This window comes from Falco peregrinus, chromosome 1, assembly GCF_023634155.1.
Source record: "Falco peregrinus isolate bFalPer1 chromosome 1, bFalPer1.pri, whole genome shotgun sequence".
Lineage (NCBI taxonomy): Eukaryota > Metazoa > Chordata > Aves > Falconiformes > Falconidae > Falco > Falco peregrinus.
The window spans coordinates 111,539,727-111,556,263 of record NC_073721.1 but is presented as its reverse complement, the minus strand read 5'-3'; the positions used below and the strand labels follow the sequence as shown (position 1 = coordinate 111,556,263).

At 40.6% G+C, this 16,537-nt stretch overlaps 1 protein-coding gene across 9 annotated transcripts in view; it reads left to right on the top strand.

Annotated features, from left to right (window-relative positions):
* Nucleotides 1–16,537, top strand: part of RNF111 (ring finger protein 111) — a 60,876-nt gene that overhangs the window by 4,766 nt on the left and 39,573 nt on the right. For 4 of the 9 annotated variants that reach the window (XM_055808169.1, XM_027782102.2, XM_027782101.2 and 1 more), the window contains one exon: nt 15,093–15,988. In XM_055808169.1, the coding sequence (XP_055664144.1) occupies nt 15,093–15,988 (896 nt within the window). The other 5 variants (XM_055808180.1, XM_005234170.4, XM_055808186.1 and 2 more) reach the window with 5 other exon arrangements.

Here is a 16,537-nt window from a genome sequence, read left to right as displayed (position 1 = left end):
AATTTCTGAGTTAATGTATTGTGAAAATGCTGGTTCTAACCTTTCAAAGCCTTATCATGCTGTATAATGTGAAATTAGTGACTAGTGGGCCATCTCTACCTACATTTTATTGTAATGTAGGGTATTTTGTTGTTTCATGTATCTTAAAAAAAATAGTTACCTGGGTGGTGCATGTTATTTTCCAGAGCTTTTGAAATCACATTAGAAAATTTTCTGTATTTATAATCATTAAATATGTAGCACAGAAAACTGTTGAGTTTAACTTTTAACTTTGCAGATGCACCAGGCTTTTCTTGTTCCCTAGCAGCATTTTTTCATAATATAAACCTTGCAGTGTTTTTTATCTCTTCCCTGTTTCTCTAGTTTTCATTGGTAAGATCTTCATCTGGACTGATCGGAGATGTGACAATTTGTGTCACCCGAATATTAATCCCACAATTTTTGTGATACGTTGTGAGGATAATACAGGAAAACATACTGCCACAAGAAGCTTTACAGTTTATTAAGTCAATTTACAATTACTAGTAATATTAAACACAGACATTTAAATACACGCTCAAGTATGTCCACTGTAAGTCTGCACAGCTACATATGCCGTAAATGTCAAGGGTGGGCTGTTCCATCTGGATTGATACCCTGGCTGCAAGTGATTCTGAGCTCCTCCAGAAGCAGTATTTGTGACAAAGATACATACTCCTGTATACAGGCAGGAGATTTATCAATGTATACTATTCATACCATCCTGGACACTGCCAGGCTTGCAGTTAACAGAGCTTTAAGGAAAGACATCTTTTTCTGAAAGTGTGCAGCTTGCATCTTGGCCACGCGCCTAGTGGGACTGCATTCCAGAAGCTGGTGTTTGCATCTGGAAAAAGCTGTGCCTGGCTTTCCTTGGTGAGCCAGCAAACTGATGCAGCACTCCCGCAAAGGACTGCATCCAACTATGAAGCCGAGCTGCCGAAGGTACCTCGGGATAGGGGTGTGCTTTGATTTGGGTTTTTTTTGCCAAAAATGTAAAGTGCAGTCTCCTGCTGGTTGGCATATTTTGATCTTAGATAAGGTAGTTTCTTCTTTAGTTATGCCAGGCCCTGGGGTGTGCATATAAATGGTTTTGTTTAGCTGTAGTTAGAAGAAGTTGAAGAGTTCAGTATGAATTGATGACACTAGTCTGAAAGCTATTCTGAAATTTGCATTAGTGATTTAAGAATGAATTGATTTAACCTTTTCATTTTCTGTAGCAAAGAAATGTGAAAAGGAGAATCTTTTGGTTTTGTCCAAGGAATCAATAAGCCGTTTTAAAGACAACTGTCCATTTCTGCAAGATCCTAAAATAATGGCAGAAGTAACTTTAATAAATATATCAAAGGGCATAGATAGAAGTTAAAAAATTAAAAAAAAAAAGCCCTTAAAAATAACTTACTAGTTTTTATCAAGTGCTTGTTTAAGGGTGAGCTGGCTCACAACTTACTAGGTTCTTGTCAGTTGGTAGCCCACAGTGAAGCAGGTATTAAGAAGCCATAGTTAATAAAGGTCCTAGGAATTTTATCTTTATTTTAGTTTACCCAAGGAGGAAAGGTCTACCAAGTTGTGCACAGTTAAAGCATTTACAGATCACCTGGCCATTCTGACTCTACACTGGGAGAAAATCAAGACTGTCTATACTTGCCCTGCATTGCTTTTTAATTTGTGAACTGAAATTTCTAGCCACTTTGTAGCCTCTTGATTTTGTTTTTAAAATGGTCTTTTCAGTTGGTGAGCATAGTGATGCTGTATGTTTTCTCTGCCAAGAATTACTTTTCTGTCATTTTTGGCATGAATGCTCAAAAAAAAAAAAGTAAATAGGTAAATACTTAAAGAGTTGGTGTAGATCTGTATTTTTTTTTAATTGGTATTAGCCTTTGACCAGCTTATAGAGAACATACCTCTTGTCTCATTTCTTAATCCAGACAAATTTCATTAGCTTCCTCTCATATATGCTATGTTCCCTTGAGTGTCCTGTTAATATTAGTCTTCCCATAATACATACTAAAACCAGCTGGATAAAGTAGTTGTAAGACTACATCAGGAATAATTTTTTACAATAGCATTGAACTCTGCCATCCCCATCGCCCCGTTGTACAGACATGTTTGCTTTTTTCATGTGTATGTCATGTTGTGGGCTCTTGGCCATTTTCTTAATTATATAGTTATTGAAGTTCTCATCCTACTGCCTTCTACCTGACAAATACCCAATATATACCAAAACTTTTAGTCATTAACATTCAAGTCCACATTCTTTATATTTTACTCTGCTTTTTTTTCACCTTGTTCCTGTCTTCAGGGTCATTTAATTCTACCCATTTATTGTCTTAATTGCCACCACCACCACTCTGCAGATTTTTATTAGTATTTTTCAACTTTGGTTCCAGTCATTAATGAAAAACATTAAAATTGCTTACATAATCAAACCATTAGTGAGCTCCATTGAATATGATATGACCTTCTTCCCAGTGTCTGTTGTTATCTGCTGTTGAGCATTTTGGTCATGCTTCAAATTTTTATACTGCTCCCCATTTTCCCGAGTTTCAGTAGTTATTTTGGATGTGGCCCGATGTCATTGTTTACTGAAGTCTGCCAGGATTGTGACATACTGTATTTCCATGATTTTAAAAATAACCAAACACCTGAAAAAAAAGTATGTAGGAAAAGGTAGAAAATTAATGCTGTATGACCTGTATTGTTGTCTTTATTGAAAACTGAAATGAGTTACTAGTTTGGTTCTGGAACCACACAAAATCACCTGTGATCCATTTTTCCACCGTTGCCGATTGTGGGTCTCACTTTTTCCTGTGCTCTCGCATTATGCATAAAGCTGGAAAACTTGTTTATTTTTGTATCATTTATGTGGTCTAGCACCTTTTGCACTTTTGTTTCTACACTTTGACATAATTGGATATTCCTGTGCTTAGTAATCTTTCTTCCTGCCCCTAGAAATATGCCTACCTCAAAAGAAGGTATTCATTGTAGTCTTTCCTTAAAACCTTTTTCCTTGTTTGAGAAATTGTTTCCGTGTTGTTTCAACCACTTTTGCTTTAAGGAAATTCCATTGAGAAACTCGTGGGAGTAATAGACTCAAAATGCGCGTTTTCCCAATGACCATTTCTTTTGTAATGATGCATAAAGGTTGTTTAGCTCCTCCAAACTGAGTACCAACTCTTAGTACTGATGGCTCTGGTGGCAGTGCATTCAGAGTAAGATCTTTAACTACCGGCAGATCAGACTGCACCAGTCTTCTCCAGAATACCGAGTTTACATATCTGTTGGTTGCTGACAGTGCAGAACCCTTTCCTATCCTGTGTTCTCTACTGGAAGTGTTTTGAATATGTACGCCAACAAGGATGAAAGGCTGGCTCTGGGGAAAAAGGCCTCGTGGCTTTTGGCGTGCTTGGGCAGTTATAAACATGCCAACTTTCCAACAAATGAGGGAATTCACAAGGTGATGAAGCGGAGTCGTGGCCGTGTGGCTGGTGGCTGTGCAGAAGGTGCGTACCCAGCCGGGGAAGCTCCTCTCAAGGTATGCTGGCATCAGTAGTGCAGGGGTCAAGAGTGGGCAGGCTCACCTGCTCCTAAGTCGGCAAGCGCCTTCCTGCAGCAAATGCAAATTAAATCCCTATTTCTAAAGAGCGTAAATGGGATTTGTGCTCATTCCCTGGTAGCTGCGGCTATTGTCTGGCTGCGGGGAGGACACGCTGGGCGCAGCTGGGCCCAGGGCCGGCGCAGGGCCTGCCAGCTCCCGCCTCGTCCCGGCGGCTCGGCAGGGAGAGACACCTCCCGGTACAAAACTGAGGGGTTTACACTGGATCGAGAGGGAGAACCGCAGGAACAGCAGCAGCGCTGCTGCCGCCCAGCCGGGCTGACCGGGGCTGGGGCAGCGGCCTGCCACCATCCCGCCCCCGCCCACGTCCGCTCGGATCATCGCTGCCCGCCCCAGGGCGAGGGGGAGCCCCGGGGGGCGAGGGGGCTCGTGAAGGGGGAGGGAGGGCCCGGCGCTGCGCCGCCGCTTCCGCCCAGCAGGGGGCGAGGCGCCTGCCGGGAGGAGGGGCGCCAGTCGGCGCGGCTGCGCTTTGCGGACTGCTGTAAAGCAGCACCGAGTGTCGCGCTGCGTCTGGGGAGGGAGCGGCGGCGGCGGCGGCGGCGGTGGTGGGGGCTGCGCAACAACAAAACGTCGCCAGCCTCGCAGCGTGTCACTGGGGGCCGGGCGGCTGCGGCCAGGCCGGGGAGCAGCGGAGCCACCAGGGCCGGGCGGCGGGGCAGGGAGCCGCCGAGGAGGAGGCGGTGGCCTCCCGGGCCGCGCCAGGCAGCGACGCGGGGTCCCTGCGGTGCCCGCCGGGGCCGCTTCCCTTCCTCGGGCCCTGAGCGCGGCGCCGGCGGCACCTGCCTCTCCCCGCTCGGCCTTCCCGTCTCAGGTACGGCTGGGGGCCGCGCAGCGCCCAGCGCGGCGTTGTCCGGTGGCGGGTGGGGCCCGGCGGGGGGCGGGGGGCTGCCCCCTGCCCCGCCCGGTGGCGGCCCGCGGCTGCCTCTCCCGCCGGAGCGGCCCCGCGACGGGGGCCATGAGGCGAGGGGGGGACCTTCCAGGGGATTTGTTATTTTTTTTAATTTTTTTTTTTCAGTGCCTGGTTGACGCACAAAGCGGTATCTGCGCTGCGGGAAGCCGCAGCGCTCTTGGGGTTTGTCTCCTTGAATATTGGTCACGAAATTTCCCTGACGGAAAGGAGTTTTATTTGTGTGCGTAACAGGGTTTGTTATAACGTCATTTGTTTTCTTTGCAAAGTTGGTGTTCTGTTGCTTAACCCGTGTTAAAAATCCGTCAGGCGCTGTTGGCCTGAGGAACGAGGAAGCAGCGTTCATTGAGAGATGTAGGCCAGGATCGCCAGCGGTGCGTAGGTTTGTACCTGGTGTTGGAATGGGCAGGGGGGAAGGAGCTACGTGCTTTTTTTTTTTATTTTTAATTGTCGGTGTTTTGGTGATTAGGGCTGTTTGTACGTTCGTGGAATATTTGCATCGTTTGAGGAAGCTCTTCCTTCTTGAAATGGTTTGGTGAAATCATAAGCAAGGCCTGGTTGCTGTAGCTGATTAAATGATACCCTTAATTGCTGATACTCGGGTACTGCTCTGAAAGAAGATATAATGCAGGAGGTAAGACCCTCCTGTAATAGCCCAACTTTATTTGATTTTAATGTGCTTCCTTCAAAAACAAATATTTGACAAAAAAAATAAGAATTGACTGCTTGGTGTGGAGACCCTAGCTAGCACTTATCGTGGTGGAATATCTGTATTATAAACTGAAAAAGGAACACTGGATTTTTAGGTGGTGAAATAAAGCCTGATATTGTCTTTGTTGTAACCACTAGGAAATTCAAAAGACAGATTAAATCTGGACACTTAATAGAAGCTTTTTTGAGGAAAATTAATATTTAAAGAATTGAAATATTTTGTTACTCTTTAAAATATAAATTGAAGCTTCTTATAATTCACACACCTGTAGTCCTTGCTATTAAAATAGTTTTCCACTAGTTCCACTGTTTTTACTCATCTTTTTGTTAGATATGAGGACTACTGGAGGCAAAAAAACAACCAACCACCAACAAAAATACTGCTGTTGGCCAAGCTGAGTGGCAATTCTGATTTGTGTTCCTGCCCATGTCCAAGGGTTGATAGGGAATAGATGTTATCTTGGTTCATTTGATAAAGTGAACATCTGGTCGCTTGTCTCATGCTGTCATACACAGTACAAAATGACGTATGGCATGTGTAAGACAGGAAAGGCTGTGTACACATTTTGCATTTCACTGTAGTTTAAGTATGTAAGACACTAAGCTTCCTGTTTTAAAGTTCTTAAAGTGTCACCTATTTACAAATCTGTTTATTTTTATTGATGGCTGAAGCCCTGGCAGCTACAGCTGTGGTTATGTCTAGTATTGGGAGGCCAGGGGTGAACAACCGCTCATGGTATTCATCCATATTTCACATGTCCTTTCAAAATGTGGATGGGAACATTCTGACCTTTCAGAAATGTGACTTTTATGAAGCAATGGATTTTGCAAAAGTGTAGTAAGAGTGTATCTAAACATATCTGTGACTTGCACTTTACCTTTAAATTAATAACTTTTTAGACCTATGTGGCCAGAGCAGCTGTAACAATCTTGTCTTTCAGTGGATGTGGCTGTGTTGCAATAACATTTAGCGCACAGCAGTTACTGCCTTTTTTGCCAAGATGAAGAATCTTTCATTTCAGTTGTTTATATTTGCTCTAATGGTGAAGACATTCTTTTGAGGAGATACAGGTAATAATGTCCCCCTCCCTAGCTGATGAATTATGGAAGCTTAGATGTCAGGCAGTTGAATAAATGAGGGGAAAAAATTGCTGGGGCAGATGGGACAGGGAATGGACTGATTTAATTCACATGTAAACAATGGGGATAGTACAGAGAGATGGATTTGCCATAGGCAGATGTTGTATAAAGATTTCCCTGCACCTTTAGGGGTCTGCAACCTCCCTTACGTCAGTTTTATTGCCAGATCTTAAGTGCTTTAGCTGTTTGCATGTCAGTGAGGTCCAGAAGAGATTTAGAAACATAGACTGATTAATGTCATATTGGACACATGTACAACATAGGGGTACAGTTGTAGTCTGTTAAGTTTTGTCAGTGTGACAGTGATCAACTGCTTCCAAAGCCTACAGTGCTCTTAAAAACCCCACAAAACGTATCTACAGCCAAAGCGTTATACTAGCGAACTTGCTTCAGGCTTAGTTTGGATTAGTGTTTTTCTTGGTGGGCGGATGTCAGGCTTAAGAGAGACTCCTGAAGGAGCAGAGGGGAAGGAAGAAAGAAAAACTCTTTCACTAACCCAAAGTGTTGCTAACAACATTATTTTGATGTTTTATATAGTTTACGCTATTTGGAAAAGGAACTACTGTGAATTAAAGTGATGCCTTCCCTATTAAGTGTTTACCAAGTGAAATCTGAGACGGCTGGTTCACAATTTTACCAGCAAGAGACTCTTCTGTATTTTTTTGCCAGTAAATTACAGTCCTATTACTTGGCTGCTGTCAAGTAAAATGTTTGCTTTTGCCCACTGCTACTTGGCTCTACTGGGTGAAGAGTCTTCTGCACCATCCTTCCCTCTTGAACTGGTAGATCTACTCAGTTCAGTATCTGAAAAATCCCCTGCTTCCCACAGGTTTTCTGAAGACCAGGATAATACTGTCCTGATGGTTAATTTCATAATTCTCCCTGGTGAAGTTCTTGTTAGCAGTTGTGACAATGATTATGTCTCACTTTGCTCCACAAAGCTTGATCAAGAGGTGTTTGCAAAATGGCACTGCATTTAGAACAGTTACACATACCTCAAAGGTCAAAGCTGCCAAGGGGGACTAAGAAATAATTTTTACAATTATTTTTGATGGCTGTGTAGTTCAGAACTTCCCTAGCTGTCTCTGAAAGCAGAATTTCTAGTTAAGATCTTAAGCTCCAATTAAAAAAAACAGTGTATTTTGTCATTGTTTTAAAAAGCTACAACTCCTTATTCCTAAATTCCTAAATGCTTTTGTGTTTGTCTTGGAGTTCACTGAAGCCAGAACATTCCTGATTGCCAAATCATAATGCTTATGTCTTAAAACCATGATTTACATAGTGTTAATGTAGCTAACTCAGTTTAAGCCTAGGACAGAGCAAAGAAGTGTCTAGACTGAAGAATGTGCTTTTGAACACGATGTTGGTCAAATCCACCTGCTTGCATCCATTGTGCAAACCCAAACAGATTCCTTGCCCAGGTGGGTACGTGCATGCTAGCACTTCAGTGAGGCTTAATTGATGCTAGGATTTGGGGGGGGGGGGGGGGTGGTGGTGCTTATGGTCTTGGCCTGATTCATAGTGTGTTTCTGGAGAGCTAACTAACTTGTTGTTCGTCGGACTCTATGCAGAATTGCTCTTAGCCTGCCAACTCATGTAGTTGAGGTGCTTCCAGCTGCGCATGCTCTGTCTATTCTGTCTATTCCAGCTGGAGCTGGGCCATAGATCCAGTCCTAGGGAAGAGCTCTTCAGTTTGTAGCTGTCCTATGCTGGATTCTGTTAGAAGATGTGAGGGACAGACACTTTCAATAGCCTCTCTGTAAGAATACAGTGGTGGTAAGTCTCAGAGGTGAATGGTAATGTGGCATAACAGAGGAATTCTGTAGCTATTCTATAGGTGGCCTGACATTTCTGTTGCAAGATAATTGCTTTACCGATCTGAATTGACTTAGTGCAGGAGGAAATAAACTTTGAAGGTCTCAGGAATTGGAGAGAAAATCAAGTAGACTTTGCTGGTCCAGAGGATGGGAACTGTTGGTTACACCGCTTTACAGTACAGTTACTGTGGTCTGACTTTACCTTGGAGACTGTTTTGCAAAAGTTACTAACAGTTGTGCTGTTAACTTGAAACAACGTTTCGCTTTTAAGAGTACATTTTGCAAGCCAGTGATGGTTTATAGAGTTGGCTGCAAGGAATGAGTAAGTCCACCTTCTGTGGTTCATGTGACTAGAGCACCCTCTGCAAAGCACAAACTCTTCTGATCAGGCTGGGTGTAATGAAGTGTCCTTTTGAGACTGTAGGCAAGAACCTGTCTCTGGAACATTATCATGCAGTTAGTAACTGTTTTTCATGTTATTCTGAAGTACTGTACCTTTCTGTAGGGCAGAAGAAACGTGTTCTGCTTGGAGAATCCTTGGGTAATTTTGTCATTTAAAAATCAGATTATTTGTCACCACTGTGGCTGCATTAAAGCAAACAAAGGAAATTAAGAGTGATTTGCAATGGTATTTCATATTGTCCTGTGAATAAAAATGTGCTTGATGCTTTATAATATCAAAGCAAACATAATAGAGTTTCAGATTGCCTTCTGATTGTTGCTGTTTTATAAAGATGTATAGATCTTTTAACTATCAATTGCTTTATTTTCCAGCAAAGACTAGGAGACTGATACATAGTATGCTGAAATTTAGTAGTTAAAACAAGTTTTAAGCAAGCACTATTTGCTGCATGAAGAAGTGGAAATGAAGGACAGCCAAAGTGAAGAACAGTGCAATGAAGTTTCAAAATTTAGTTGCACTTGTTTTGCTGATGGTGGAGCTCCATATTGGCTATTTTGTGTTCCTGCTACTTACTCTGCATTGTACAGGTTGTCCCTGATCGATAGGAATGAAACGAACAGGGCGTGACTGCCCTTTTTGGCCCAAGTGGAGCTTTTTGTAAACTGCTCAGTGAGTTATTTTTGTTGGAGCAGAGCATGATGGCACTGAGATTTGATCTTCATGGGATTGCGTTGGGGGTGCAGCTTCTCCAGGTCCACTGGCAGCCTCCATTGTGTTGGGGTCATGCATGAATCAGTCTTGTTTGGCGCTCTGCCCCTGAGAAAGGGAAGTAGCAGTACTTGGGTTATCTCACTATTGCCGAAGGTCATGTACAAATTTTAGAAGCTTTTCCATTATCCTGTGTCTTGATTCATCTGATGGAAGAGCCTTGCCGAAAGAATAAAAATACATCTTTTTAATGAGAGGAAAGAACTGTCTGTTGGTGTTCCAGAATATGGCTTGTGCAATACTTTTATTCACTGGTCTGGTCTTTGAGCTCTTGACAGCCATGTCTGCCAGTTCAAAAAAGTACTGCGGTAGGAACAGTGTACAGAATGTAAGATTTTTTTCTGCATACCGGACCTCAGCAGTGAGGTCTTCTCATGGAAATAACACTACCAGTATTAGCTTGTCAGAGTAAAAATCAGGTTAAAAGTAAAATCTGATTAAATCCATGTATTAGGGAAGGGAATTAATTTTAAAAGTTAATTGTGAGTTCAGTGAACATACGCAAAGAGAGTAAGTTAGGACTGAGTAAGGGAGCTACAAATGCAACTGACAGAAACTTCCTTTCCGAGACAATCTTAAATACTCTCTTGCCTGATGTTATTCTATATATGGGCACTTGAGTTGGGTACATGAATGGTCTAAGATAGTACAGAATTTTTATGGAAGTAGAATTGCTGTGTTCTTTTCTGTGATTACAACAACAACGTGTTCTACAAGCTCTTGGTAGTCTTGAGAGCTGCTGTATTGGGAAGAATTTTTGTCTGCACTGGCCTCTAGGCTCATTCCTACTGGATAACCACATAAATACATTTAAGGTCTGAGTGGTGTAGAGTATATCAAACAAGGGGAAATTGCCGTGTAATGAGAAAGGAGCAGGAAACTGAAGATGGGGGAAATTAGGAAATAGACTACTAACTGCTTTGCAGATGAATCCTTTTTTTTTTTTTTTTTTTGTTTACTGCTTTTCATTAAGTTGTCTGGAAGTCTAGATGTTTGCTGAATAAACTATTTGGCTTGCTGGGTTTAGCGTTAACAGGACAGAGACGAGTAATTTGGGATGATGTAGAAAGTATGTGCTTAAGATAGGCATTTTCTGCAGAGTGGTTGGTTGGTCGTGTATCAAAGCACTGCATACTTACTGTAGCCAAGCTTGAGAGAATTGATCAAGATACTTTTTGACACCTAAAGAGAGATTGTTTCTTGAAGGTGAAGGGAGTTGACGGTATTTTAAAATAACTGAAATATTTTAAAATATTTTAAAATAACTGAAAATACATTTTCAAAGTAATGATATATTGGATAACATGTATGTATTGACCAAGTTTACATCAAAAATTTGAGTTAATGTTGTGTAATGAACCATTGCACTTCTTGTAGTGCTTTAATGCTATCATACTTTTTGATTTCTAGTAATGGCATTAATTCTTAATGACAAAATACTTGGCCTCATAACTCATGTGTTCTGCTTTTTTTATATGTGATCATAAAGTTGTCTGCTATGAAGATCTTAAACTTTGAGCTTTTTTTGACTTAGGAATTTCAAAGGATTTTGCATGGATTTTCTTGCAGTGCTGTATGTCTTGGCATAATTAATATCAAAGATCTTTAATTTGTGACATGAATGGATACAAATAATGTACACTTTTTGCTTCTGAATAGTCATGCTTTAGAGGGGAACTTGGAGTAATTATTTGTAATTTTCATGTAGCTGGTTTAGCTCTTCATTGATTCTACTTAAAATGGCTTGAAAGAAGACATTACCCCATTTTCCTCTCAAAGTCTTGATTCTGTAAGTTAATAGGCAAATGTTTTGATTAGGAAGGAAGAACACTAATGCTGATTGAACTTGCTTACTGCATCTTGCTGCTTTTTGAAAAAAGCTTCTGAGGACTACTTTTAATTAGAGGGAGGTTTTGTAGGATCTTCTAAATATTGAATAGCAGATCTCATTTTAAGGAGTCTTAGTTATTTGCATAATATTTTTGTATCCCTCTTAAACTTAGTCTTCTGCGTAAAAGTATTGGAAATTGGATGTAGTATGGGTATTTCTTACATCTGACCGCTGAAAATGCTTACAGTGGATTGGAATCTAGTTAAATGGTAAGCCCTTCTTCCAGCCTCTGTCTTTTTTTGGTCAAATCTTTTGTTCAAAGGTTTGTAATAGCATTTCTAAATAGTGAAGGAATGGATGATTCGTCATAGTTGATTGCTGCCATTCACTTGAAAAATATACTCACGTTTAAGCTGTTGTGTAATTTTTAATTGGAAGGCAGCAGCTCTCCCATGAGTAAGCAGTCCTTCAGGCGCTGTATTGGTTAGAAAAAATGAATAGTTTTTGATTACGTAGTGGAGTTACTGCAGATTTTTCCATGGCTGTAAGACTGCAAATCTACAAAATGTTTGAATCCGAGTTAACTGCCTATTATATCTAGGCTGTTTGTTAGGAGAAAACTAAGCTAGTAAATAGCATTTCAAGCACACTAGTTTTCGCTGTGTGGTGGTTTAGGTTTTTTTGTCATCTTACACTAGTTTGAGGTTTCCCAAAGGGTAAGATTTCTTTCTTTTTTTTTTTTTTTGCTGTAACTTAAAATAGCTCTATCTGTATTTCAGCCCAGTGGCCTCTGTGCTAACGTAAACAGAGCTTATACAGAGATAATGACATTCACAATGCAGAACTTTTGTACTGATGGAGATATGGAGATTTCCACACTAGAGTTTAACAATAAAGTGGGGGTGGGGGTGGGGGCAGCACTCCAATGACTGGAGCTGAGCCCTTTGTAAACCAGCCCCTGGATGTGCTCACATCATGAGAAAATGTTCAGATTTTTATTTCTTAAGAAAACTTCAAAACTAAATAAAATTGTCCCCTTAATTTATCATGTTAAAAGGGCAGGAAACTGTTATGTATAGACTATAGGACATTACTACATGATGGCAAGTTATGACTGTTCGAAGACTATAAGCTGTCTGAATAAATGAGCTTTTTTTCCCCCAATCAAAATAGTGTGGCTTATCTAAAAAAAACTTACGATGAAATAAATATGGGGTTATTGTGGGAGGGGCTGGCTTTTGGACCATGGAAAAGATTTGACTAGACAAAGTGTTGCATTTCTGTACAACAGTGGTGCATGAATGACAGACCAAAAATACTGCCTTAAAGGTGACCTTGTAAGGATAAGAAAATGACTATGTACTGCTGGATCTTTGTGTGCTTATAACAGATTTGAATTCGGATTTCCTGTTGTTAGAAATTTTATAAAATGGATGCCTTAGTCTTAATTTTTCCAAAGAGATGGTGCATATATGTGAGGGTAAGTACCTGCATAGGGAAGAGCATGTGAGAGCTGGGTATTTTCCTCAGGAGCAGAGAAGGGTTGATACCGGAATTCCACAGCTGTAATAGATGCTTCTTTGTTTACTATTTAGACTTCTTACATTCTTAGAGTTTATTCCAAGTTTTCTTCCAATTTTGCAGCTTCTTTTTTTCAGTCCCAAAGAAGAGGGTAGTCTTATATACTGCATTCCATTAAAACTTGCTGCAATAACAAAATACATATATATATTGTCCAGGATGCAATAGCTTTCGGTTTAACATTTGAAAATATGAAGTGTTGCCTACTGTGCATTGTGCTTTGATGAAGTGAAAGTAAGAACCGGTCCTGTTGTATGTACTGACAAGAGGAGGTTTAATCCAACTTGCCTGCAGTTAGCTTTTGACTTACTAGTGTAAAACATATGTCTGCTCTAATTCCAGTAGGAAACTGCAACACTTTCTTAGTTATCACAGGGTATAGGCCTCTCATTTAACAGTAATTACTACAAATGTTTGTATGTAGGATTTCCAGTGAGAACATTCAAATGGATCTTTTCAGCTGGCGTTCTAGGATCCTCGAGGTTCTTGATCTCCAGAAAGATCCAGTGAATTTATGGCTTCTTTAGATGCTGGCATTGCAGCATATATGCCTTGTGCAAAATTATTACTCTAGATTATGTCACTTGAAGAATTAGATATGTTGCTTATGGCTATGAAGAGAACACAGGCTGCCTGGGATAATGCATCAGTTCATACCGGTTGCAAGCTGAGATAAGTCATTCTTCAGGGTCTGTTAGGAACAACTAGCTCACAGCTGCTCCTGAAAGCATCAGGTTTTGAAACAATCTAAGAAATGGTTGTTTGACTCTTCTGTAATCTCAGTCTGGTATGGATCTGTATTATAACAGAATAAACCAGAGCTTTAAGTATTAGTACCTGATGTCAGAATGTGTTAGCATTTTGAAGAATTTGGAAATTCAGGCAGAAGATCATGGACCTCTGTAGGCAATGCTGCTTAACTTGTCATAGATTCTGCTGTTGCTGCCTTAGACTTTTTTTGTGTCTTTGTGCATGTTCCAGTGTTTCTAAAGGAGTGTCATTTCCACTTAAGGTAGAGTTGCACATCTTTTTCCTAAGCAGCCTTTCGGTAGTTCAGCACAGCCTGCTGTAAGCCAGATAGAACTGTTGGTGTGCTTCTGCGATCAGTTGGATTGGTGTCTGATCTTGTTGGGAAATTATTTTTCAGATTGGGCAGCCCTACAATCTGGGTCAGTGCCTAAACGTTTCTTCCAGAAGAGCAAAGGAGTTGTTCCTTCAAACAAGTGGTGAGGGAGGGAGAAAAGAGGGAGCACTTAACTGCTTAAGTAGTACAGTGTCAGATGTCTACTACAGCCTTACTCATCTGAGGCACAGAGAAGCGATAGTGGTTACGGTAAAGAGTGCTTCAGTGGTTATGACAGTGGGAACCAAATTCTTTTTGTCACTTCCTTTTGGGAACTTAAACAGAGATGCCAGATGAAGCCTGTTGAAGGTGAGTATCTTCCTGAGGTTTCTGTTGCCTGTGTCTCTGGGTCATTTTCCAGTGAAAAAGTTTTCTTTGAATCGGGACTGATGTTACATTGTATTTTGACAGGGAGGGGAACTGGCCTGTTACCAGCTATTAAGGAAATGTGGTAAGGTATGGCCAGTTTCTGTCGCAGCATAGAGTCAAAAGTGGAGGGGCTGGATACAGCTTCGTGAACCGCTCCATACTGTTAACGTGTGGTGTGGTTTTTAAAGAAACCCTGCGTAATATGTGGATCTCTATTATTTCACCCCAAAATAATAAGGTTCAAAATCTCTCCTGTTTTATTCCTTTTTATATCAGAAGAGAAGCATGAATTCTAAGTAACTAACCTTTATAGCTCAGTTGTTGCCATACTATGCCATGTATTTTGTTCAAGGTATTTACTATGCATATATATATACAGCTATAGGGGAAGGTGTAGGCCTTATTTAAGCATGCAGTTTAGTTGATGGCTATTGGAGTTATTTAGCTGAAACTTGTGCAACTTCTGTAAGCAGCAGCCTGTTGACTCTCCTGCTTAAGCATCGGTAAAACACATTGTCCATGCATTTTACAGGTGACATACATTGATGCTTGCTCTGTGAAAGTGGTAATGTTTTCACTGACTATAAGAACTTCCCTTCAACACAAGTTTTAGGAGTTCTGTCTTAATTCAAAATTAGGTTATCAAGCAGATTTCTTAATACTATGAAACAGTTGTATTTCGGTTACTGCTGTTTTGCTTTTCCCACTGAGGGGTTAGTCTTAGCAGTAAATGTCTTTTTATTTCAGTTTTGCTCTCAAAATCTGATGCTTCTTTGTTTTTTTGATGCATATCTGTTCTTCTTTCTAGGCCTTTCTTAAACCTTTCCATGTCTAAATGGACTCCTGAATGTAATATAGTTTATACTCTAAAAGCGGATATGAAGAGTGAAGTTCCTTCTGATGCACCAAAGAGACAGGAGAGTCTGAAGGGGATCCTCTTGAACCCTGAGCCTATTGGGGCAGCCAAAAGCTTCACTGCAGAAGTTGAGATGATTGCCAGTAAAGTAGGGAATGAGTTCTCTCACTTATGTGGTGATTCTCAGAAGCAAAAGGACATGAATGGCAACCGTACAGACCAAGACAAAAGTATTGTGGTGCGAAAAAAACGCAAGAGCCAGCAGGCTGGTCCTTCATATACTCAAAATTGTCCTGATAAAGAAAATCAAGGAATCTTAGGATTAAGACAGCATCTAGAAACACAGAGTGAAGACAATGATTCTTCTTTTAGTGACTGTATCTCTTCACCTTCATCTAGCTTACATTTTGGAGACTCTGACACAGTAACATCTGATGAAGAAAAAGATGCTCCTGTAAGACACCCTCAGGCAGTGTTGAATACTACAAGTAGAACTCATAGTGCAAGGTCACAGAAGTGGCCACGGACTGAGGCAGACTCTGTACCTGGGTTACTAATGAAAAGGCCCTGTTTTCACAGCAGTTCTTTAAGAAGGCTTCCATATAGGAAGAGATTTGTGAAAACAAGTTCATCACAGCGGACACAGAACCAAAAAGAACGAATTTTAATGCAGAGGAAAAAGCGGGAAGTATTAGCTCGAAGGAAGTATGCTTTACTACCCAGCTCTAGCAGTTCCAGTGAGAACGATCTCAGTAGTGAATCCTCTTCCAGTTCTTCTACTGAAGGGGAGGAAGACTTATTTGTGTCACCTAGTGAAAACCACCAGAATAGTACAGCTGTTCCTTCAGGTAAAACTAAATTCCTGAGGTACTTTTTATTAATGAGCTTTCATCACATACAGTATGATTTTCTTTGTGAGTGCTTTGGAGCAGTTGTTTTTGTGTTTTTGTAGAAATTAAAATACAAATAAGACTGATGTACGGCAAGTAACGTGAAAGTTACACGATAAGTTCTTGATGGAAAAAGTACATTCAGAGCTTCCAGTAAAATTACAACAAAATAAAGTCTTTTAACTTTAATGTGAAAGGCAGACTTAATGGTTTCTAAACAATGTACTGAAAGGTTGTGAAATCTTATTAGTCACATTCTGTGGAGTTGCTCCATTATTATGGTTTTTTAGCAGTTGAATTGTATTAAAAATTTTAGCTATCATAGCTTTGTAAACTGATTGCAGGAATAACAATTCTGTCTGGCTTCAGAATGCAGAAATATCTATTAATATCTAATCAAATATGTTTGAGAACTTAAAAAAAAAGAAAAGAAAAAAATTGGTCATTGTGATAACAGCCTGAGATAGGATTCAGTTGGAGGTAGCTTTAGAAGTATTGCAATAATAA